Source organism: Myotis davidii, unplaced genomic scaffold (genome assembly GCF_000327345.1).
Source record: "Myotis davidii unplaced genomic scaffold, ASM32734v1 scaffold1146, whole genome shotgun sequence".
In the NCBI taxonomy this organism is placed as follows: domain Eukaryota; kingdom Metazoa; phylum Chordata; class Mammalia; order Chiroptera; family Vespertilionidae; genus Myotis; species Myotis davidii.
This window is the reverse complement of record NW_006296974.1, coordinates 770,346-793,713: the sequence shown is the minus strand read 5'-3', so window position 1 is coordinate 793,713 and position 23,368 is coordinate 770,346. Positions and strand designations below refer to the sequence as shown.

General features: G+C 40.9%; 1 protein-coding gene across 1 annotated transcript in view; it reads left to right on the top strand.

Annotated features, from left to right (window-relative positions):
- The window catches only part of LRRC8C (leucine-rich repeat containing 8 family member C), a 58,055-nt gene that overhangs the window by 20,542 nt on the left and 14,145 nt on the right, over positions 1-23,368 (top strand). The window contains exon 2 of the mRNA XM_006772594.2: positions 1,262-1,403. Coding sequence (XP_006772657.1) covers positions 1,266-1,403 — 138 coding nt within the window. The 5' untranslated portion in view covers positions 1,262-1,265. The remainder of the gene's footprint in view (positions 1-1,261; positions 1,404-23,368) is intronic.

Below are 23,368 nucleotides of genomic sequence, written 5' to 3'. Positions count from 1 at the left end.
CTTCACAGATAAGAAAAAGCTAAAGGAGTTCATCACCACCAAACCATTATTATATGAAATGCTGAAAGCTATTCTTTAAGAAGAGGAAGAAGAAGAAAAAGGTAAAGATAAAAATTATGAACAAGAAATACACATCTATCAACAAGTGAATCTAAAAATCAAGTGAATAAGTCATCTGATGAACAGAATAAACTGGTGATTATAATAGAATCAAGGACATAGAAAGGGAATGGACTGACTATTCTTGGGGAGGAAAGGGGTGTGGGGGATGTGGGAAGAGACTGGACAAAATCGTGCACCTATGGATAAGGGCAGTGGGTGGGGAGTGAGGGCGGAGGGTGGGGTGGGAACTGGGAGGAGGGGAGTTATCGGGGGAAAAAGAGGAACAAATGTAATAATCTGAACAATAAAGATTTAATTTAAATAAAATAAAAGCAGTGGGACTGAGCGCTGAAAAAGGGGAATACAGAGTAAGAAAAGGATGCGGCTGATTCCCCTTTTCCCAGAGTCTCCAGTGCAGCCTATTCATTCATCTTCTGTCATTTAGATAGAGGTAAGTGTTTTCAGGACCAACTGATTTCTCAAAAGAGATAAAGGATAAGTTTGAGGCTCACAGTAAAATGTGATAAGTACAGGAAGTAGAAAAAGATATCAAGTCAAAAGAACAGGGACCAAAAAGGGGAGAGGGGGCAACAAAATGAAGATCACCCCAGTCGCTCTCTGCCCCAACCACCACCATAATGAAAATCTTCCCTCTTACAAGACAAGGACCATATGGCAAAGTTGTTTGCCTTCCCCAAGGAACAAGCAAAATACTTTACATGTAGGGCGCAGTAGAGAATGAACACAAACCAATGCTGAGATGACACTTATAAAATAGTTTAAAGCAACAACCCCAAGTGGTAAGATTAATAGCAAAAATATCTCTAAGGCTAGGCTCTGCTTTCTCTGGTGCCCTCTTGTTCTGTTTAATCCAGGAAATAATGGATTCTGAGACTGCTCTGCCATGGACTGCCTGGTCCGTGTGGAGCCAAAGGGAACCAGCTTATTGGACAGTAGTGAGTGAAGGAACTTGTCTTTTTCCTGTGAGGCCCCTTATTTTAGTCAATGACTTATGACAACACCAACGTGCCGTGATCACTACTATTGTAACTCAGATCACTATTTCTGGAGGGTTGAAGCAGCATCTCGAATGTTGTTAACAATGGAGTATGTTGTGCATGCAGATCAATGAGTTCACCAGTAATCTTTCCTTTCTCAGAAACATGATTCCCGTGACAGAATTCCGGCAGTTCTCTGAGCAGCAGCCTGCCTTCCGGGTGCTGAAGCCGTGGTGGGATGTGTTCACCGATTACCTCTCCGTGGCCATGCTGATGATCGGGGTGTTTGGTTGTACTTTACAGGTAGGTGTCTAGACTCACTGAAACCCTTACAAGAGCTGGCTCTGTGATTTTCACCAAGTAACTGTTGGTTGCTCTTCAGTCTTTGTGGATGATGCTTATAATCATGGCAGGGAGCCTGAAGCCCTGATTTACTGGACTTGCCTAATAAGGTAAATAAGGTACTCGTAAGGTTTCACTGGGCCCAAACAGAAGGGGAGTATTTGATGTCACTAACATTAAAGGAAGTCCCTTATCTTTCAAAGTTGGCTTTATGGTAAAATATAACATGTATAGCCACAGCGCCATTTATATTGCCAAAATGGAACTCTCTTCTTTACCTCTTCACTAACCCCTGATAATATTTTCTGGAGGAACATTTTTATGAGATATCATTCTTAATTTTATCCATTGTTTAGTTTTTAATTAAAAGGTAGCCCAATCAAAATTTATTCTATATAGATGCTATGTATTCATATATTGAATCCAGGTATTTTTGTATGCCTACTATGTGCCAGGCACTGTACTTTGAGGATATGTATATGTGTATGTGTGTGTGTGTGTGTGTGTGTGTGTGTGTGTGTGTAGAGAGAGAGAGAGAGAGAGAGAGAGTTGTGTTTATTTGGGGGTGGTAAAACTGAATAAACAGGCAATCAGGAAAGGTTGTGTTATACTATGATGGATGTATCCATAAGCAATAGAGAAGTGCAGAGGAGGGGTGCTTGGCTTGGGAACAAGAGAAAAGGGGATGGTTGTATTAAAATTTAGACAACCAGATGAAGTTAGGGAGAGGGAGATGAGGGTGGAGAGGGTGCCAGGAAGAGGAAGGGAAGTTCTAAGTCATGGAAGTGAGAAAGAACAGGGCAACTTCAGGAAATTCAGTGAGTGTCATCAGCGTGAGAGTTGAAGCCATGCCCGTGAATGGAATCACTCAAGGGGAACTGGCCAGTGAGATGATGTTAGGGATAACATTAAAGAGTGATTGAAGGGAAAAAAGGTACATCTGAAGAAGACTACGAAGGGGCAGCTGTAAGAACGGGTGGAAACGGGAGGAGGGGCTCAGAAGTCAAAGGCAGGTGTGGTTAATGATGGCAGGCAGTGCAACTAGTTCATGGACTACAGAGAGAAAAGTAGCAACTAGGCCATTGGAAATCTTGGTTTCAGTGGGTGGATGGAAGTTAAAGTAAAGGCTGGGGCGAGGTACTTCAGAATCCCTTCACCGTTTGCACCCAGAAGTACAACTTGGCAGTTACAGAATAGTCACAGGGATGCAGAATACAGCATAGGAAATATTGTCAGTAATACTGTAATAACCATGTACAGTGCCAGTTGGGTACTTGAAATATCAGGGGGAACACATTGTCAAGTATACGATTGGCTAACACAGCCGTGGGCAAACTACGGCTCACGCGCCGGATCCGGCCCATTTGAAATGAATAAAACTAAAAAAAAAAGACCATACCCTTTTATGTAATGATGTTTACTTTGAATTTATATTAGTTCACACAAACACTCCATCCATGCTTTTGTTCCGGCCCTCCGGTCCAGTTTAAGAACCCATTGTGGCCCTGAAGTCAAAAAGTATGCCCACCCCTGGCCTAACCCCTCTGCTGTACACCTGAAACCAGTACAAAATAATATTGAATGTAAACTGTAATTGAAAACAAAAGGCTGTGGGGTAGATGTGACTTTCTGGTAAAACACCCAAGATGAAGAGAGGTTTGGAAGAGAGAAAAATAGAAGTGGTGCAGAGTAAAAATAAAGGCCTTTTTAAAACTGATTTTAACTCTAGTTAACACATAGTGCTTCCTCTGTGTCAGGCATTATTCTGAACATGTTACATATATTTAAACTCATTCATCTTCATGGCAACCTGAAGACGGAGGTACTATTATTATCCCCATTTACAAATGAGACAGCTCAGGCACAGAGCGTTTGGGGCATCCTCCCAAGGTGGGTGGCAAAGCCCTTATCAAACCCAGACAGTTTGGCCCCAACCTTCCTGTTCTTCATCCCTAACACCATGCTACCTTTTACTTGGCTGAAAAAATGTTGCCCTTTCCCTTTCTCAAAAAAAAAAAAAAAAAAAGAGCAATGAAAACCTAGAGTTTGAAAGAGAGGAAAGGCCTATATTCATCTATAAATAAAACAAATAGTTGTTGAAGAACCTACTGTGTGCCAGTCACTGTTCTAGGAGCCAAGAATTATCAATACAGGCAGAAAAAAAAATAAAAGAATTAATGTCCCAACCTTAGGGAACTTACATTCTGTGGAAAAAAAAACAGCAGCAGAAGGAAAATCAATTAGTAAATTACATATGTTAGAAGGTAATAAGGGCAATGGGAAAAAAAATCAAACATACGAGGACTGTAGGAGGTCCCAGCAGCTGAGATTAGGTGTTGCAATTCTCAAATAGGCTGACCTGAAGGGGACTTAGACCAAGGAATTGCAGGAGGTGCAGGAGCAGGCAATGCAGATATCCGGGGAGGAGCCTTCCAGGCAGAGGGAACAGCAAGAGCAAGGAACACAGGCAGAGGGTTCACACAGGACCCTTCTGTGGGAGAATTTGACATTTACTTTCTCAGCTTGCTAACACTGTGTTTCTGGAGACCTGATAAAGGTAGAATGTTAGTGTTACTAGGCAACATTGTTTATGATGTAAGTGACTGCTGATTGGTCAACGGCATCTGGGCTGGTAGGAAGCCATGGCATAGAACTTCCGTGATTGTGGTGACATTAGTAACTAGGCATGTCCTTTGACGCGTGGAAGAGGTATCTATTGGGTTACAAGAGATATGGGCTCCTTTGGAACATAAGGCTTTTAAGCCAGGGTAAATCCAGACTCTGCCTACAGTGGATGTATTTTCCTTGCACCTGGGATGATCCAGGAAGGAGAGGCTCAGGAAGAGCCTAGCTCCTGGGCAGCAGCGTGGACCACTGTACAGACAGTGACCAGATCCCCCAAAGGGGGAAGCCTGATGTCACCTTGCTGGCAAGCTGTGACTCCATCCTCTACCTTTCTAAGTGATTCTGGTGCTGAGGGAGGTTTGTGATAGTCTTGTAAGTCTGAATGTGGAGATGAACATAGAAAGACCCCACGTGATGTTATAGGCCTGAAACAGGGGCGTCCCTGACATGTTGAAGGAAAAGCCAGGAGGCCAGAGAAGAGGGAGTGAGTGGAGGAGAAGGAGGAAGTCCGGAGAAGCCTTGGAGTCTTTATAAAGGTTTTGGCTTTGCCCTAAGTGAGATGGGACATGTTTGGAGGAGTCTGAGCAGAGGGAAGTCAGTATGTGACTTAGGTTTGAACAAGACCCTTCTAGGTGCTGAAGCAGGGGATTATTTAGAAGGCCACCACAATAAACCAGGCAAGACATGAAGCAGATGGCTTGGACCAGGATTTAAGTAGTGGTTCTGGATATATTTTAAAAGAAAATCACAAAGATTTGTTGAAAGATGGAATGTGAGGTATGAGAGAAAACGAGAAATAAAAAATGACTCTAACAGTGGTTAGGTCTGAGCAACCTTCTACCAACATGGGAATGGTGGGTATAGGTGCATTTTATTGGGGCAGAGGGAGGAGAGAGGCAGAGAGAGACGGGCATGTATGCCTCATGGCTTCTGTGGAGTAGAAAGTGGCACATGTGCTGAGAGATTGAGGGTAAGGAAGATAGGACATGGCAACAAGGAAGCGAGCAGAGTAGGATCCTTAAGGAGAAGGGCAAAGATTTGGAATGGCCAGTTCGGGAAACAGAGGGAGATGACATAGAGCAGCAGGAAGACTGCACATCCGCCTTCCTTTGTCATTGTACCCAGCGCCCAGCACCACCACAAGCACGAGGTTCACTTCTCTGTGTACATAGTCCATGGCAGGAGGAAATGCAGAAAAAAGAAACCTCACAGGAAATCTTTAAGAGATAGTAGTGAACTTGGAAAAAATGAACAGAGAAGGAGAGCATGTGCCTATGAAAATATCTGTAATGAACATCATTTGGGAGGTGTGCCGCAGTGACTGCAGGAGGGGATTCCAGCACAACTTCAGCATCTTTCCTGGCCCACGGTCAGAATCCCCTCCCCAGGCCCAGCCCCCATCGTGGGTCTCTGCTGTACAGAAGCTCTTTTCTCGCTCCACTTAGCACCCTACTCTGCACCCCCACCACCACCACCCACATTCTTTGCCCACTCCTCAGGCACATAACCCAACCTGGGCCCATCACACATAGGCCTATTTCAGCCTTTCAAAAGAAAATGGAGGCAGTTGACTGTGTATAGGAAATATAGTCTGAGATGTCAGGGTTCTGAAAAGGGACTGAGATGCCCCAAAGGAATGTTGCATCAGAATATGAAGACCACCAGACTCAGCACATTTATGGAGTGGACCATCTTATTCAACATATCTCTGAGCACCAGTGATATAGCAGGCATTGTGTGGGGCTATAGTCACTGAAAGAGAAATACCGTGCAGCCCCTGCCATCAGGTTACTAATAGTCTAAAGAGCATAGAAATACATAAGCAATGTCATTCGGTGTATAAGCGCCTTTAGAACCTTAAATATCACGCTATCATCTCAGCTACTGGGAGTTAGAAACTTGAGGAGGTAAAAATTGAGCCTAGTCGCAAAGAATGAGTATACAAAATTAAATGTATATTTTACAAATCATATTTCTTTTATTTTTTAATATTTTTATTGATTTCAGAGAGAAAGGGAGAGAGAACGAGCGAGAAACATCAATGATGAGAGATAATCATTGATTGGCTGCCTCCTGCACACCCCAGACTGGGGATCGAGCCCGCAACCCGGCATGTGCCATGACCAGGAATTGAACCGTGACCTCTTGGTTCATAGGTAAATGCCCAACCACTGAGCCACGCCAGCCGGGCTTAAATATATATTTTAGAAAGAGAAATGGAAGAAAAAAGTCGGTGGAATCGTGTCACAAAGCCCTCATTAATTGGCGCAGATGGCATTTAGGGGCATTTCCTCACACATCCCATCCTATCCAGAGTGCTAATAGCACTTCCATTGAGTGGCATTGGTAAAGACCCTGTGCTAGGACCTATATGTGCTTTAGCTCCCAGAATGAACCTGTGGAAGTAGAAGATATTTCTGAAGCATAAAAGATTCTGTAACTTGCCCCAGAGCCAAGAGGGAAGCAGCAAGGGTTCAGATCTCAGATGATTTTGTAGCATGTGTCTTTCACCCCTTTGCTCACTGGTATGGAATACAGTGGGGCCTTGACTTACGAGTGTCCCGACTAACGGGTTTTTCAAGATACGAACCGTCTCTCGGCTGATTTTTTGCTTTGAGTTGCGAGCTAAAGTTCGGGTTACGAGCCAGCTTCAGATACCCCACAGCTAGTTGGCGCAGCGAAAGTCACAGTGAACGCCACAACATCAGCCCAGCATCACGTAGTGTTCTGACTAACGAATTTTTTGAGATATGAGCAGTCTCTCGGTCGATTTTTGCTTTGAGTTGCGAGCTAAAATTCGGGTTATGAGCCAGCTTCAGATACCCCACCATTAGTTGGCGCAGCGAACCTCACAGTGAACGCCACAACATCAGCACAGCATCACGTGCCTCATTCGTTCACTTTTTGATTTGACATACGTGTAATTTGAGTTACGAGCTCCTCCTCGGAACAAATTAAACTCGTAAGTCAAGGCCCCACTGTATTATGGAACTATTACAGTTGTACATATTGTGTGGCCAACTATGGGCTTATAAAACAGGATTTTAAATATAAAAACAAATGCAAATGACTAAGGGTTTAAAATAGAAAGTTATAAAAAGAGTGACTTTTCTGTTTGACAGTTTAGATTTTTTTAAAAATTATTTACCTGCTATAAAAAAGAATAACTTTCAAACTATATAAACATATTTTTAGAAAAGGAAATATGTTGCAAATTACTAAAGGAAGTAAGACCAACCAGTATTCATATAACAAATGAATGTTCCTTAGGAAAATGTAAGTTCTTATTTTAGCCCTACTGTGATAATTGACTTATGACTGATAACTTCATAAATAAAGGTTCTCTGATGCTCAAATACTTTTCCTGTTTACAAGGTGATATTACAATCTATCTATATAAAAGCCTAAGCAACCATTATGACCAGTGAACAGCTCAACTGGTCACTATGATGCGCACTGACCACCAGGGGGCATTCGCTCAATGCAGGAGCTGCCTCTGGTGGTAAATGCTCTCCCATAGTGGGAGCACAGCCCAGCCAGAAGCCAGTGACAGGCGCAGTGGGCCCGGGCGCTGCAGGAGCAGCCAGGCTTGGGCTCCTTCCTGGCCTCCTGCCGCTTCGGGCCCTGCTATATCCCTCAGGGATCAGGCCAAAACCAGCAGTCAGACATCCCCCAAGGGGTCCCGGGTTATGAGAAGGTGCAGGCCAGGCTGAGGGACCCCACCGGTGCACGAATTTGATTTTCCCTTTATAAAATGAAAATGCAATCATTGTTTCTGATCTTATTTATACAACAAATTAATTCTTGGGGTTTGAAAACAGGACAAATCAAATCTCAGGTAGGGTAAGAACATAGATTGGTGATAAAATAGTAATCCAATAACTTTTTGATTGTTTTCTAAATCAGTGGTCCTTGGGCCACTGGTGGTCCATGAGGTCCGAAAGGCTGGCGACCACTGTTCTAAATGACTTCTTCCAATGGCAAATAATAGTTGATTCTCTCTCTGTTTACTCCTAAAAGATTATGTTCCTAAACATTTAACACTACACAGCTTTGAAAATACTGGGGGAAAGAGGAAGTTATTATTTGCCAATGCAGTGTTGATTTTTTTTCTTGCCCTGATGTAAAAGAATTAGAATCCACACTCTTGTCTCACTCATCTGACAAATATTTGTTCATTTCTGAGCAAGTAGCTATTTTCAAGGCTGCCATGGAATAAGAGCACATACTCTAAAGAGCACTGCTTAGATTACATCTGCCCACATAAGAAACAAATATAAACTCATTGTAAAGCAGGCGAGTGCTTGTAGTATCCTATTCCGGTACAGTCATACACCTTCAAGGACCAATCATGTAAACACCCAACGCTATGCTATAAACAACACTATTCAAAAACTCAACACACTTAATAAAATAGACCAAATCCTCAAAGGTCAACACGTTGCCTCCTGGAAAAATAAGATTGCTTTAGATCTCTGCTCAGTGACTCAGGTTATCTTATTAATACCAAATCCAAAACAGCCCACAGGCAGGCCGTTACCAAATATAGAGTTAGCAGTTAGAAACCAGAAACAGGAACTGGAAGATACAAGCCCCCTGGAAGCCCTCGGGCACTGCTCTGTGACTATTACACAGGAAAGACATTTCCTGCTTTACCGTTTGTATTAACGTTCTATGTGCTTGTATTTCAAGTGTTCCATATCCATCACATAAGAAATCCAGTGAGGAAGGGAGGTGGAGAGAATGATTTTAATGGCTTGAAACCACCTACAAAAAGTCCCTGCAGACTTAACCCCATCACCAGGAGCAAACTGGCTGAAGTTAACTTCTGCTTCTCTGACTTGGAGCCAATAGTGCCAACTCCATGGCCAACGGCCTTCAGGAGAAAATGCTCACAAACAGTTCACTGGAAACTATAGTTGGTAAATAATAGAGATGCCAGAGTGATTTCAGAGGAGCTCACTTTGATAATGTGTCCTGAATTTTTGCTTCTGTCTCCCTCCCCCTCCTCTGTCCCACACTGTCTGGATTTCTAGTATATCTTTCTCTTTTGCTCAATCTCAGTTTAGAAATTGAAGCCTAGAAATTCATACTTAGATTGGCCTATTGTTAAAGGAGAAACGCAGAGCACAGATGAAATCGCTGATAGCACTAATGGGTAGCCTTATAATGAAGACCTCCTCTATTTTAGAGTATCTATATACCCACATGCCACCCACCATTCCACTTGGGTGTTTGGAGAATATGAAACAAAAGTCATTTGTTGGTGAAAATAATTTTAAAGAACAGCCTTTCTCACATCTGTAGGGATAGTGGTGGATATTTTAAGAGAAAAATACTGTTTCAAATCCCTGTTACATCTAGAAACAAAAATATGCCTTAGTTAGGAATTCTTGTCATGGTGGTTTATTCAAACTGATACTTTTCATTTGCCCTAGAACTTTACCTCTTGTCATCTGTCACCTTGACAATTTAATGTGCAGTGCATGCCTGGCCACAAGAATAATATACGAGTGCCTTTCACCTCACCCTCTTGGGTTTAACACAGGGCATGAATCTAAATGCCTTTTTTAGATCTTCTGATGCCACCCAGTGTCAATCAGTGGATGAGGGGCATTTCCTTTGATCTCACTGTTATGGATGGTTATGATCATGTTGCCTATTGATTAATGATACATCTTTTCCCTCAACAAATTACTGACAGAGCACTGGGTTTTTCCTATAAGAAGCAAGTGAGATTTACCGTATACAGTGGGGCCTTGACTTACAAGTTTAATTCGTTCTGAGACCTAGCTCGTTAAGGAGCTCGTTAACTCAAATTACTCTATCAACTCAGTGCAAAAAATCGGTGGAGAGAGAGCTGGTATCTCAAAAAACTCTTTAGTCGGGACACTCGTAAGTCAAGACCCCACTGTATTTACTCTCTGTAGTTGATCTGTGGGTGTAAATCACCGAAACCTGTGTTTAAAGGTTTCTATTAAGTGGGTTTGCTGTGATATGGATGAGATGATCTTGTGTTTCAAATCTGGGCCCTGGACTTGGTGGTGCTCCCCAACCTCCTGACCCTGTCAAGCAAACAGATCCACTCTTCCTCTTCTGCCCTCACTCAGTTCCTCTCACAGTCCTCTCTTTCTCATTTCACTGAGAACATCTGACTCCTCTCAGCCACCACACAAAGGCCCTGTGGTATGGATTCAGCCAACATCGGGACAACATTTTTATTGCAAAGCTGGGAAGTTTCTAGGTTATGTCTGGAGTCTTCTCTTTAACATAAAGAGTGCTGTTCCTTCTTCCCCTATGCTACTATTTTCCTTTATAAATGCCTGCATTTTTATATTTATTTTATAACTAGAGGCCTGTTGCACGAAGAGATTCGTGCAATAGGACTTCCCTTCTCCTGGCTGCCTGCACTGGTTTTCCTCAGGCACCCGGGACCCAGGCCTTCACTCCGGCCGGAGCCGCCTTCCGCCCTCTGTCTTCGCTCCGCCACTTGGAGCCTACATATGCAAATTAACCGCCATCTTTGTTGGTGGTTAATTTGCATATCACACTGATTAGCCAAATGGGAGGCTTAACGAAGGTACGGTCAATTACCCTGTTTGTGTATTATTAGATATAGGATGACTACTGTTGTGGAACACCTAGTTTTATATAACAAAAACAAAATTAATTCAGTGTTTTTGTATCCACTTTTCAAAATATGAAATAAAATACTCCCAATGAGAAAAATACATGACAACTAAGAGATATGTAACAAAAAATAAGATACCATTCAAAATAACAATAAAAATGATTGAGTATCTAGATATTAAGCTAACCAAAATACATAAGAACTCCATAGAAAACTTTTAAAATGTCTAATAAATGACATGTAAAACAATTTGGATAAATGGAAAGATATTGTATGTCCTTGGATGGCACAGACTTGATATTATAAAGATGTCCAATCCTCACAAATTATATTATGAATTAAAAGCAATATTTACAAAATTCAGACTTGTTTTTTTTTGAGAAATTTTATAATCATATCAAAATTTATATGAAGAGCGCTCACTTGTGGTAGTGGGGAATAGAATGGCATAAGGGGATGGATGAAAAGAAAGGGATGGGGAAGGGGGGAAGAAAAAAGGAGAGGGAGAAAGGAACTGATTTACTATGCATTGAGTAACATAGATAATTCAACCCTCCACCTTTGAGGTCCCCCTCTCCCTACCCACCCCCCTGCCACACACACACACACACACACACACACCACCCTGACTATATATAAACTAATTTCTTCAAGTTTTGTTTACAGACTCTGAGTCAGATGCTCTATCTAAATCCTATTCGTTTCTTCAACTGTAAACTTCTAAATCTCTATGCAAATATTTCTTTTGTATTTCATAAGAGGGAAATTTAACTCTAAATTTCATAATTGTGGAAAATCATTAGTTTTAAGATATTTCATCCTTTTGTTTCAAAAACAAAAATTTGTTGGCCAATTACCTCTAATTGATATTAAACTCCGTAAGGCTAAGCTTTATCAGTAGGATTTACTCCTGTATTCCCATAACCAAGAACAGTACCAGGCACATATAGGAGCTCACCAGAATTTGTTCTATGGAATAAAGGGCCAAGGGAGTGGGAAGTGTAGATGAGACATTTTTGCCATGTGCCAACGTACAGTGACCCTGCCATGGCCTTAGCAGGGGGCTGAGACCTTTGAATTACGATGTGCATTTTTTAGTGTTTTACACCATAACTGAAGTCATTGTGAGCAGTAGAAGAGAGAGACCAAAGACCCTTACAAGAGGCCTGGGTGAAGGTATTCTTAGCCTAAAATTGAGAAGATTGAAGGGAACATGAGAACAGACAGCAGATACCTGAAGGGCTGTTACTGGAGATGCCCTTTCAGAGACCGAATGCCCTGCTGAGGGGGAGGCTGCAAGGAGAATCCATGTGTCATGAGAACCATGCTCATTTGTTCTTTACATATAATAAATAGTTCTTGGCAGTGCAGTTAGGCCACAATAAAAATGGCAAGATCCTGCCAAAAAAATAACCAACTACAATGTCAGATATAAGTGCTTTAAGAAAAATAGAGCCATGTAAGGGAGAGAGTGACAGAGGTCCTACTTTAAATAGGGGGTCAAGGAAGTTCTCTTGGAAGAGGTGACATTTGAGCAGAACTAAAGGACCTGAGAGGGCGGGGGCGGGGGGGTCTGTGGATACCTGGGAAACAGAAGAGGCCAGTGTGGCAGGTACAGAAGGAACAGGGGGGGGGGGGGGGACCCCTTTCAGTTTTTTGCTTGGATCTACTTTGTTAGGCTTGACATCATCATTGACCCAAACTGAGTATCACCACTAATGCTTTGGAGCACTCGCGCTTCCACAAATATCAGGTGTCTTAGATTTAAGCTTCCAGCTTTCAATTTTATGACTTGTCAAAGTCAGGACAAAAGACCTAATCCTACAGTGTTTGGAACCTGGGACCTAGGGACTGCCAAAGCAATTAGCATTACCTCTTTGTTGACAGTTAATTGGCCGCAGTGTGGCAGAAAATGTTAAGAGCATATATCACTGCCACTACAGGACTTTAAGCTGCCAAAAAGGCAGGATTTGTGTCTGGTTCGTCTTTATTCGCCTGCTTGTCTTAGACTGAACATGCACCCAACAAATGCGTTGAGTGAATTAATGTGCCCCAGCATCTCAAAGAAATTGTCTTAATAAAAATAATTATGCTGCCTTTATGGGGTGGCTCATTAGGTTGGAGCATCGCCATACACCAAGAAGGTTCCCGGTTCAATCCTTGGTCCGGGAGTGCACAGGAGACAATTGATAAAGGTTTCTCTTTCCCCCTTCCTCTCTCTCTCTCAAATCAATACAAACATATCCTCGAGTGAGGATTAAAAATAATTACCGTGCAAATGCAGTTTAAAACTGCATTGTAAACGGATGGAGGAAAGTTTTATGTGAGGTAATTATAAAAGTCTAAAAAGCAGCCAGTAGCAAAATGATTTTTCTTTGATTAACCGTAGCCTTCTGCAGATCATCATCCTTAGAATAATTAGCATAAATCCAGCGCCAAAGAAATGAGACAGGGCCTTATGTTTGTGCAATAAACTTGGAGGAAAAGCCCTTTGAGAATGTACTGTAATAGTGTGCTAATAAGAGATAAATCCTGATTTATATATGGTTATATGCCCTTATATGTTGGAAAACCATAGCTAAAATTTGTATAAAAAAAAGAAATCATGCTGTTATGGCAAAGAAACTTAAAACGCTACAGAAGTTGAGGCACCTCATAAACCAAGTCATAGTTTTCTCAGTAAGACCTATGGGAGTATACTGGGTGAGGCAAAAGTAGGTTTACAGCTCATTTGGCAAATAATACAATAATTTACAAATAATAATACAAGAATCAACTCTGTTTCGTGTACTCACAACTGTAAACCTACTTTTGCCCTACCCTGTATTTTACAGAACTGAGAATTTGTTATGTTTTGGCCGTATGTAGTTGTTTTATAATAAAGTTTTAGTCGACTGCCATGGTGAGAAGCCGGTTGCCCTTCCCCGATGACTGCCCTTTCATACGGACGCTGTGTGAAGCATGTTGCCGGCATCCTGCAGTAAACCCCATGAGGAGCGGTGAAAAGGTCTATGACAGTGTCAGTGCTTGACTTTGTGCCCGGGTTGGACTTTATGAGCTGCCCCGACAGTCTGAAAACCTCCATGTTGTTTTGTGGGAAAATTCTTCCTTCATTCTAAACAACCAATTTTCAGGTGAACTTTTGAGGGCTTGCTTATGTTTATCAACTATGTCATATACTTCAGTCTTTAAGGGATCTTTAAAAAAGTATTTAAGTTTAGTGGTTTTTTAGTAATGTTGATATTTTCATGATATTGGTTTATGCTAATCCATAAAGGTTATAGTCTTGTGCTAGTTACATTTCTTTTAAAATATAAAAATAACCATTTCAAAAGTGGGAGAGAATTTAGAGGTGATCATGTTTAAGTTCCCATTCAATGTAAAAATCTCTTTTATAACATTCTTGACAGATTACTCTCTAGCTTCTGTTTGCATATATATATGGGTTAGGGAGAAGTGTTATGCTTAACTGCAAATTAATCAGTGCATATTTATTGAATTTGACTAGGTTCCCAGCACTGTGTTAGGCAATATGGGAATACAAAATAATTTAAGGTTTCATCTATGTTTCAAGGGAGCTTAAGAAACAGTTGGAGGGGCAAAATGATGAAAAGTCACTGGGTATATCCTTCTAAAATATAATTGCTGCAGTGTGTGTGTGAGTGTGTGTGTGTGTGTGTGTGTGAGAGAGAGAGAGAGAGAGAGAGAGAGAGAGAGAGAGAGAGATCATATTGTAATAACCAGATATTTCAATGGCTCCAAAGGAGGAAGAACAGTTAGGTCTACCTGGGGAAATCCATTTTCTCTATATTCTGTATAGGGTGGTTTAAATTATATTCGGGGGGGGGGAGGGGGCACATAATATGGTGTATTACGAAGAATAAAACTTATTTTTTTAAAAAATAAGACTTGTGAGGTAAAGTAAAATTTTAAAAATGTCCATTTGGAAGTTTCTAGCAAATGAAGACTTTCAATTTCTTTGATGTAATAGCACTTCCTATTTCTAGGAATAGAGGAATAAAAGCTTTTAAATGTACCCAGTGACTTTTCATCATGTAATAGCAAATTCAAAACATTCGCTTCCCTAAGAAGTAAACTATGCTGAGTGGCAGTGTTAGAGTAAGCTATTTTATAAATTGAGCTGACATCTCCCTACTCAAGGTAAGGTAGTCCTTCAGAGCTGGTGAGATTCTTTGCATTGATATCTAAAACTAAGGGGTATGTAACCTTAAGTTCAAATATATTAGCTTATGTTTTGGGATATTGATATTAACTTTTAAAATGTAGGTGTTAGATATTGGACTCAGAAAATACATAATGCATGATCAAAAAACATTTCCTTCTAGATTACTTTGTGCATGATTATATTGATCAGTCACTTAATTTTATATTTTTAGAAATTCTGGACTGTAGGCCACAAATTTTTTATCTAACAAATACACCATCAACTACATCATCATCTTACCTCGTAAGAGACCTCAGATGCTCACTAGAAATACAAAATCTGGGTTGATTTTATAATTTTAGTTAGATCAAATAAGTTTAAAGAGAAAAGCTATTTTTTTTCTCCAAAACTTCACACAGAAAACATGGAGATATTACAATCATATTAGAGTTCAAGTGGCTGGGGCTCCCTGATATGATTGTAAGTAAAACACATGAATTTTTCCTGAGCTTCAGTTTTATTAAATGAGCAGGATAGGCATTTCCATTTCACAGATTGATTGTGAAAAACAGGATGGCGAAGTATGACTTTTAGTCTCTTTAACTATAAACTTCAAATGTCTTGTCCTCGTTTGGGGCATTTCCAGTATAGTCCTCATTGTGATTAGTTGCATCGCTGTCAAACAGAGTGAGAGAAGTCTAAGATCAAGGACCAGATGCCCCAGTTCTTCCTGCCCATCACTCCCTGCTTCCTTCTCTCAGAGGAATTTGTAGGAGCTATATAGACAAAGGACAAGAACATTTAACAACAGCTAAGCTCTGGCCCCAGACTTTGCTATCAGTCTTCTGGTGACAAAGCCAGACTTCAGGTAAACACTGAAGGCCTATGTGACCTGGACCAGAAGAAGGTAGAGGGGCAGCTCAAGAAGCCTCTTCATCCTCCCTGCCACCCCCCACCCCCACCCTCACACTTGAGAGCAAACAAAAGGGAACCCAGGCAAGGAAGAGTTAGAGGGAGGAGGGGAAAGGGAAGAGACAAGAAAGGAGGAGATTATTGACTGTCCCTAAGGCCAGGAGTAGAGCTTGTCTGAGCTGTTCTTATAGGGTATGATCCGCTTCTAAGAGGCAGCTTCAGACCCAACATATCACACCAGCTTCCAGCCTCCAGGGAATAAGAGAAATTTCACATTGATGACTCCCACGAGAAGTTCTGAAGAGAAAGTTCAACAGAGAGCCCCAGCCACTTGAACTCTAAACCTTAAACCCTATCAGCACCAAGGTTCTGTACTTTTCCTTTGACATTACCATCTCTACCAGCCCACTTTCTCCTAGAAAGAAGGAGGAACAAAGAATAGTGTTGAGTTCTAACCAGAGATAAGTCAGGTAAAAGAAAAAATCCATAACTGAAGTTCAATCTATTTGCCTGAAATGTGTGGAACCTTTCTTATCCAAATTAATGGTATTTCTGGAGTCCCGATAGCTTAACTTCCACAAAGCACATGACTGAAAAATGAAACTGTCCTACCATCCAACACATCTAAATGACTAATTGTAATGACTCTTGTCTTACCTGCAATCCTTCTATAATGTCACAAGGTACAGCTCCTTCTCTCTCATAAATGATACCATCTATTCCTTCACATAGATTGGACCACAGCCTGGCAGTTGACATCATTCATTGCTGAGCACTATAGCAAATTATTCTTTTGATTATTATAGTAAATTTCTAAAATAAATGATCGTTTTTAAAAATATGCTTTAAGTCCAGGTATATATTGTTGTTGTTGTTATTTGGATTCTTCCGGTGTTTAGAATTCTGTAACTTTGTGCTGTTTGACATTGTGTGTGGATCGTCCGAAGGATTTATGTTTCTGTTTGGACTCTTCCAATTTTTTTTTAATCTTCCTCCTACTCACAGATCTGTCAGTAAACTGCAGGGTGTCCCGATTTTAGTCAGTTGAGTACAGAACTAAGAGTTCAGTTCCTGATGATGGATTCAAAAAGAGCTTTTCCTTCATTATCTCAAGAGCATAATTATAAATACTTCAAAATTTTCAAACAACTGAAACAAGTTGTCTCTCATGAATCATAAATTGTATGTTCCTAATGTTTATCTATAGTTCTTGTATATCCACTGAATTTGCTCACATGGTTTTGATTTTGAAATGAGTGCTTTGCACTTAAGTCTTAGATTGCCATGGGTTAGGTAATTCACTAGTCTACTTGGCTTATGGAAAACTGCGATGAAGCAAAATGAAAACAGTTTTGAATTGCATACACTCCCTCATTTTTGATAATTTTTTTTTCTAATTGCTTTTGTGTCATGGAGCAGCTTTCCTCAAAAAAAAAGAAAAAGCAAATGCAACTAAGATGCAACTACAGAAATGAAAGCATCTTTGATGGCTGGAAAGTCTCGGGCTCTCAAGGGTTTAAAATATTAACATTCAGGTATGGCTCAGTGGTTGAGCGGCAACCTATGAACTAGGAGGGCATAGTTTAATTCCCTGTCAGGGCACAGGCCCGGGTTGCAGGCTTGATCCCCAGTGAGGGGCATGCAGGAGACAGCCAATCAATGATTCTCTCTCATCATTGATGTTTCTATCTCTCTCTCCTCTCCCTTCCTCTATGAAATCAATAAAAATATATGTTTATTTTTTAAATTAACATACATAGTATGTATAGTGATCTTTACCCATGGAAAACTCAGTTTTTCTATATTTACAGTGATAGTAGAATTGCCTTTATGGAATTATCAAAATGTAGACATGATCCTAATGTAGATTTGATGGTTTTTTACTTAGGAATAAATGGGTAGTGCCTCCCAAACCTGGCACCGTTTGTGTTTCTTAAATGAGTCAGCACTTCGCTCTGGCTTTAGGAATCGCTAGGCTGACATCACTTGCCAATTTGGAGGACGTGTGAAATGAATTGTTTCATCTCAGAGGAAAGTAGCTAGCAGGCGACTATCTCCAGATGTCCCCTGGCGTCTGATTTTATAGTGTGTGTACTTGCTATTGTGGTGCTTTGTTTTCCTTTGAGTTGGCGGGGCACAGTGTTCATTTATTGTATATCTACTTTGTGCCAGTCAATGTCAAGAAGGATGGAGCCTACTTTCAAGGAGTTTAAAGGTCTAGGAAGTAAAATGATAAGGAAAAAAACAAGTAATTTTACACTGTTTTCTTTGGTGCTCTGATAGCGGGAGAATCAGAATGTAAAAACACTGGTCCAATTTTGTTTAACTATATATTCTTGTTCTGTATAGTAATGACTCAGGAAATTGTGGTGTATGTTTTTCAGTGTTTAATTCTTCTACCAGACCAGCGTCATTTACTGGTCCTCAGGCACTGAAATCTCTGGCAATGCTTAACGTGAGAAGATGTGCTTCGTGTCTTGTTTTTAATCATGTACAGATGAGCCCTATAGCAAGTGTACTGTTGTTATACCTTACCACGGAGAGAATGCATAACTTCAGCTATTCAAGTTTTAATCAGCTCATCCCTCCAATCCCTTAGATATTTTTCTAAGAACATCAACTCCATGCCTCAGAGCGGCCAGGCTATGATTTTTCTTCTCCTTTTTCTGTTGCTCTTGGAGAAATGAGCAACCAATAAAAACAGCAGCCCTTGGATCTATTCATAAACACTTTCAAATTTGGCAGGTTGCTTAGACCTTTTCTCTTGGAGAAATGAGCAACCAATAAAAACAGCAGACCTTGGATCTATTCATAAATAAACACTTTCAAATTTGGCAGGTTGCTTAGAACTTTTTTCTCTCTCTCTTTACTATCTGGATCTAATCTTTGTCCATACACAATGTGTTGCTTCCTGTTGATCATATACATTTTAAATATTAACAAGGAAGAGAACATGTGCACAGTGGGCAGGAAATGACGGGGCCACACCCTTGCAGTTATGCTTTGCCATCTCGACAAGGACCTGGCTATGCTGGAGAGTGAGGCAGTGTCTGTGGTGCCCATGGGTGTGTTTTTGTGCTCCAGTGGCGATGGCCCCCAAGTATTCACGGATTGGATTTGGAGAATAGCAAGACTAAGGAATAAGACACGTACTGGAAATGAAAGCATGCAGATGTTCTCCCCTCTGGAACCATCTTCTCTGCCTTCTCAGTTCCTTTTCTTTCCCACCAAGGTATTTTTGGGACTTAAAATATTTTCAGGACGTAGTTAGCCTTTAATCTAAATTTGCATCTTCAGAGTTAAATCTGCACTGATAAGAGTGACTCTCACGCCTCTGGAAGATAGAGGCTTTGTCCTCCAGTACCTCGTTTCTGGGAGAACAAGATTAATTAAGATTGTACATTAACTGATAACTTAGTGACGTAAAAATTAATTCTCTTCCCTTATATCTCCATCCCTTGTGCCAGGAGAAATGGGTCTACCTTAGAAAGGAAGAGCAACGGTCCACCTTCTTTAGCTTTTCCCTTGCTCTTCCTAAATGTAGACCTTTGGTGCTGTCTGTGGAACCCACAAGATTCTGACCTTACACTTCCCCGGGGACCTGTCCAAGCCCAGGAGCTTTGAGGTCCCAGGGAAGCTGCTCCTATTCCATCAAGCCTTCCCTGCTCACTCCAAGCCTGAGCACTTACTGTACTTACCACACTATTCACAACGTGTATATATTGCCTCGTTTGCACTCCTGTTTGACTTTTCATATGGCTACTTATGTTTCTCCAGCGAGATTTTAAGTGCTTTCAGAATAGTGAGCATTGGTTCTGACTCCTTGATTTTCTTGTGATGCTTAGCAAATAGTAGATATTCACTAAGTTTTAGCTGATAAAGGACAGCCTGTCCTTGGTAAGGATGAACAAATCCAGGGGAGTAGGTCTTTGCAATCTGTTTTGCTAGGTCATTCTTTGGTCAGCAGGAGATAACTTGGTTTGTTAACAGAATGGGGAGAAATCTGGGTGATCAGCTTTAGGGTAGAACCATCAGGAACCGGCTGTATTTGAGTCTGTGGAGCAGAGAGGGGGTAAAAGATAAAATAAATCATCTTTATATTGACCCATGGCCCTTTCTGTGGCTCTAGTCTTCCTGTTTTTATCGCACTTGCCATAACAATATGAAAGCACTGTCTAAAGAATAAACTGCAATGTGAAGTGTACCCCTGGATGACAAGTTAAAGTATAATAACACCAGTTGTTTTATCATACGCAGCAAGTTGTCTCACTTCTTTCGGTGATAACATAGTCATAATTATGATTTCAAGTCTAAACTGGGGAAATAGTTGTTGGGGGATTGTTCATAGAGAAATAGTAATGGACTTAATTGTTGAGGTTGTAGGAAGATAAGTGCTTCATCTGCTGCTAGTGGGAGATGTGTAAAGACATTCGGCCTCTTTTTCGTGGGGAGGGGAATTTGGCATTACAGGTTTGCCCTGTTTGGCGCTACCCAAAGAATGCAGAATGCTGATTGTCCATGTGAGTCTGGACACTAATTTTTATTGAAAACACCCACACCCACACCGTGTCTTCTGGAGAAGAAGATAAAGTAAGTCTTATACTTCAAAATACTCCCTCTGTTCAATGACTAAAGCCATGACAGATAAAGTATAGAGAGATAACAAAAATTCAGACATGGACTCAAAAGCAAGATACGCATTTCTGTCGAGTACAAATGAAAGCCTGAGTGGGGCTAAACAACTGCTGGGCTCTCGTCCAAAAGGAGGTAGTAGCAGCCAGGGCCTTAGCTCCTGCCAGTAAAGGGAACTAAAAATGCACGAGCTTGATAAGAGCCTGGAGCCTGGTCACTGTTGGAAGCCAGCGGCCCCCATTCCCAAAAGGAAGCGGAGAAGAATGGCGATTGACTGGATGCTGGGTCTGGTGCCTCAGAGGAAGCTGTGCATTGGGGTGCCTCCCAACTGAGTCAGGAACTGAGTCAGCCTGCCACGGGCTTCGGGAATGGATTCGTGAGATCCTGACATTACAGTGGAACATCAAAATACCATGAGAAGACCTACTGGTGGATTCGGGGCCTGGGGGTTGGGTGCAGGAAACCACAAAAGAGCATGTGAGAGGTGGTGGAAAACAGTTTTCTTCTCAGAACAAGCCTAACGCCCAGAACACATGAAGAAAACGATGCTAGGAAAGGCTCTCAACAAAATTAGCAGTCGAAGCATTGATTCCCTTACAATGAAACTAAGCTTTGAAACAAACAATGAAGTTAAAATAGGTATATTTACAATGGCCAAAGGGATGAAGACATAACATAAAAAAGGAGGTAGATAAGACATAAGAGCAAATGGATATAAAAAAGTTAAAAGTCTTGGAAATAAAAGTCATTGAATTTAAAAATATCAGCAGGTGGAATAACTAAATTGCACTTAGTTGCTGAAAGAAGTGATGACTCGGATAAGAGTTTTGAGCTAAATTGCACTTAGTTGCTGAAAGAAGTGATGAATCGGATAAGAGTTCTGAGCTCCCTCCTTCCACTCTCTAAAAATCAATGGGAAGAAATATCCTCAGATGAGGATTAACAAAAAATAAATAAGAATGCACTCTTTATCAAATCAAGATATATATTTGAGTTTAAAACATGTACAAATTCTTGTAACCACCACCACAAAAATGCTACAAAAGAATCTCAACACCACAAGGAATTCCCTGGTGCTGAGCCTTTGCAGCGAACCTGTGGCAACTGCTGGTCTGGTTTCGGTTCTACTTTATAGAATGTCATGTAAAATCAGACAGCATGTAATTTTTTGAGACCGGTACTTCTTTCAGTAGAAAAATTGCCTAAATGTACATCATCGTGGGAATGTGATCAATAAATTACGTAGTGCCTCCACGCTGTGAATCTGTGGTCCTTAGAATGAATTAGATCCCTGTGCGCCAATGTGTAAAGGTCACCAAGACATGCTGTGAGAATGGAAAACTCCAGGTGCAGGAACAGTACACATAGTGAGGTCCCATGTGTTTATATATCATACAGATGTGAATGCACAGGTGTAGATCTGGAAGAGCATGCAACAGACTCATCAGGGTTTACTAAGAATCAGCTTGGGCATGTGGAAAGGTGAAGGGAGGACTCTACCTTTTGTTAAAAGTAAGTGTTTTTTAAGAAAAATAGATTTATGATAGCAAAAAAATATTTAAGCATAACTTAATAAATACCCAAAATCTATGTGAGGAAAGTAATAAAACACTCCCAAAAAAACACAAAGTTAGATGTGAACAAATGGAAACCCACACCATGGAGAGGAATAATCAACACCATAAAGATGTTATTCATAAATTAATTTATAAATGTAGTCTAATCGCAATAAAAATAACATCAATGTGGTGTTGCTGTTTTTTCTGTATCTAGAGAAGTTGATTATAAAGATCATTGTGATAGACTAGCCTGAATTTGAGCACTTATCACACTAATTGCAGATAAGGTTGTCTCTCTCCTGTGCTTGACCTTGAGGGCTAATCTTTCTTGGTATCCCTAACATAATAGCTGACCTACAGCAGATCCTCCAAAATGGTTAACTTTTCCTGAGGGCACACTCAGGACTACACAGTATTTATGTTCTACATGGTCCTACACCACCCCATTCGTGTCATTTATATCTCCGACAGCTCATAACTAAGCTTGGTCCTTATGTTGCTCTATCTTTGTTATTTCAAGCTGTTGTACTGAAGCTAAGTGGTTTGGTTTGGTTTTGTTTTGTCTTGTTTTGTTTTAACTTCAGCCCTCTGGTTTCTCATTCATGCAAATATGGTACTTTTTCAACTTGTTATCCTGCAGGGTTCTGCTTTCATTGCAGTGCTTTTCTGGAAACTGCCTAAATTAAGATCTTACTTTTCCTAGAACTGAGCATCATTTCAGGGCATGGTCTCAATGGGTTGTTTCCTTCTTTAAGGAAACTTGAATTTTTACACTATTTTTCTTGAAAACCTCTCCCTGTAGAAAACAAAAGCAAGAAATTTAGTTTATTTCGTTTACCTTAGAATTAAGGAAACTGAGTTCCTTTTTTCTTCCCAGAAACAGTTGTTGTGTTATCTCAAAATAATTTGCAAAATGAGAATTCATAAATCCTAATTTTAGTGAGCCCATTTCTCTAATCCCTACAACCCTTGGGTTTCTTTTCCAGAAATATTACGTAGATATAATCATAATCACGGAACAAATTTGCATGTAGATTTTTATTCCTCTAGGGACTGTAATTGTAAAGACTAGAGGAGCATTTTATATACTTCTGTCACCTAGATGTCAGCTGCTTCTTGGGATCTTGGGGACGTTGGGTCAAATTCCAGTCCACAGCCCACCCCAAGTTCTGACATGCTGGGGTCCAACCCCAGCGGGTCCAGGGGTCCCCAAAGGTGTGGACGGAGTCGGCAAAGAAGGAATGACACAGAGACAGTGTTCAGTTGATCAGCAGCCTTGACAGGATCTCTAGCCACAATCTCCAGCCAAGTTCTGTGTCCATGTTCTCTTGCTAGGTTCTCCAGCCAGGTTCTCCAGGTTCTCCAGCCAGGTGCTGTAGCCATGTTCTATTGCTAGGTTCTC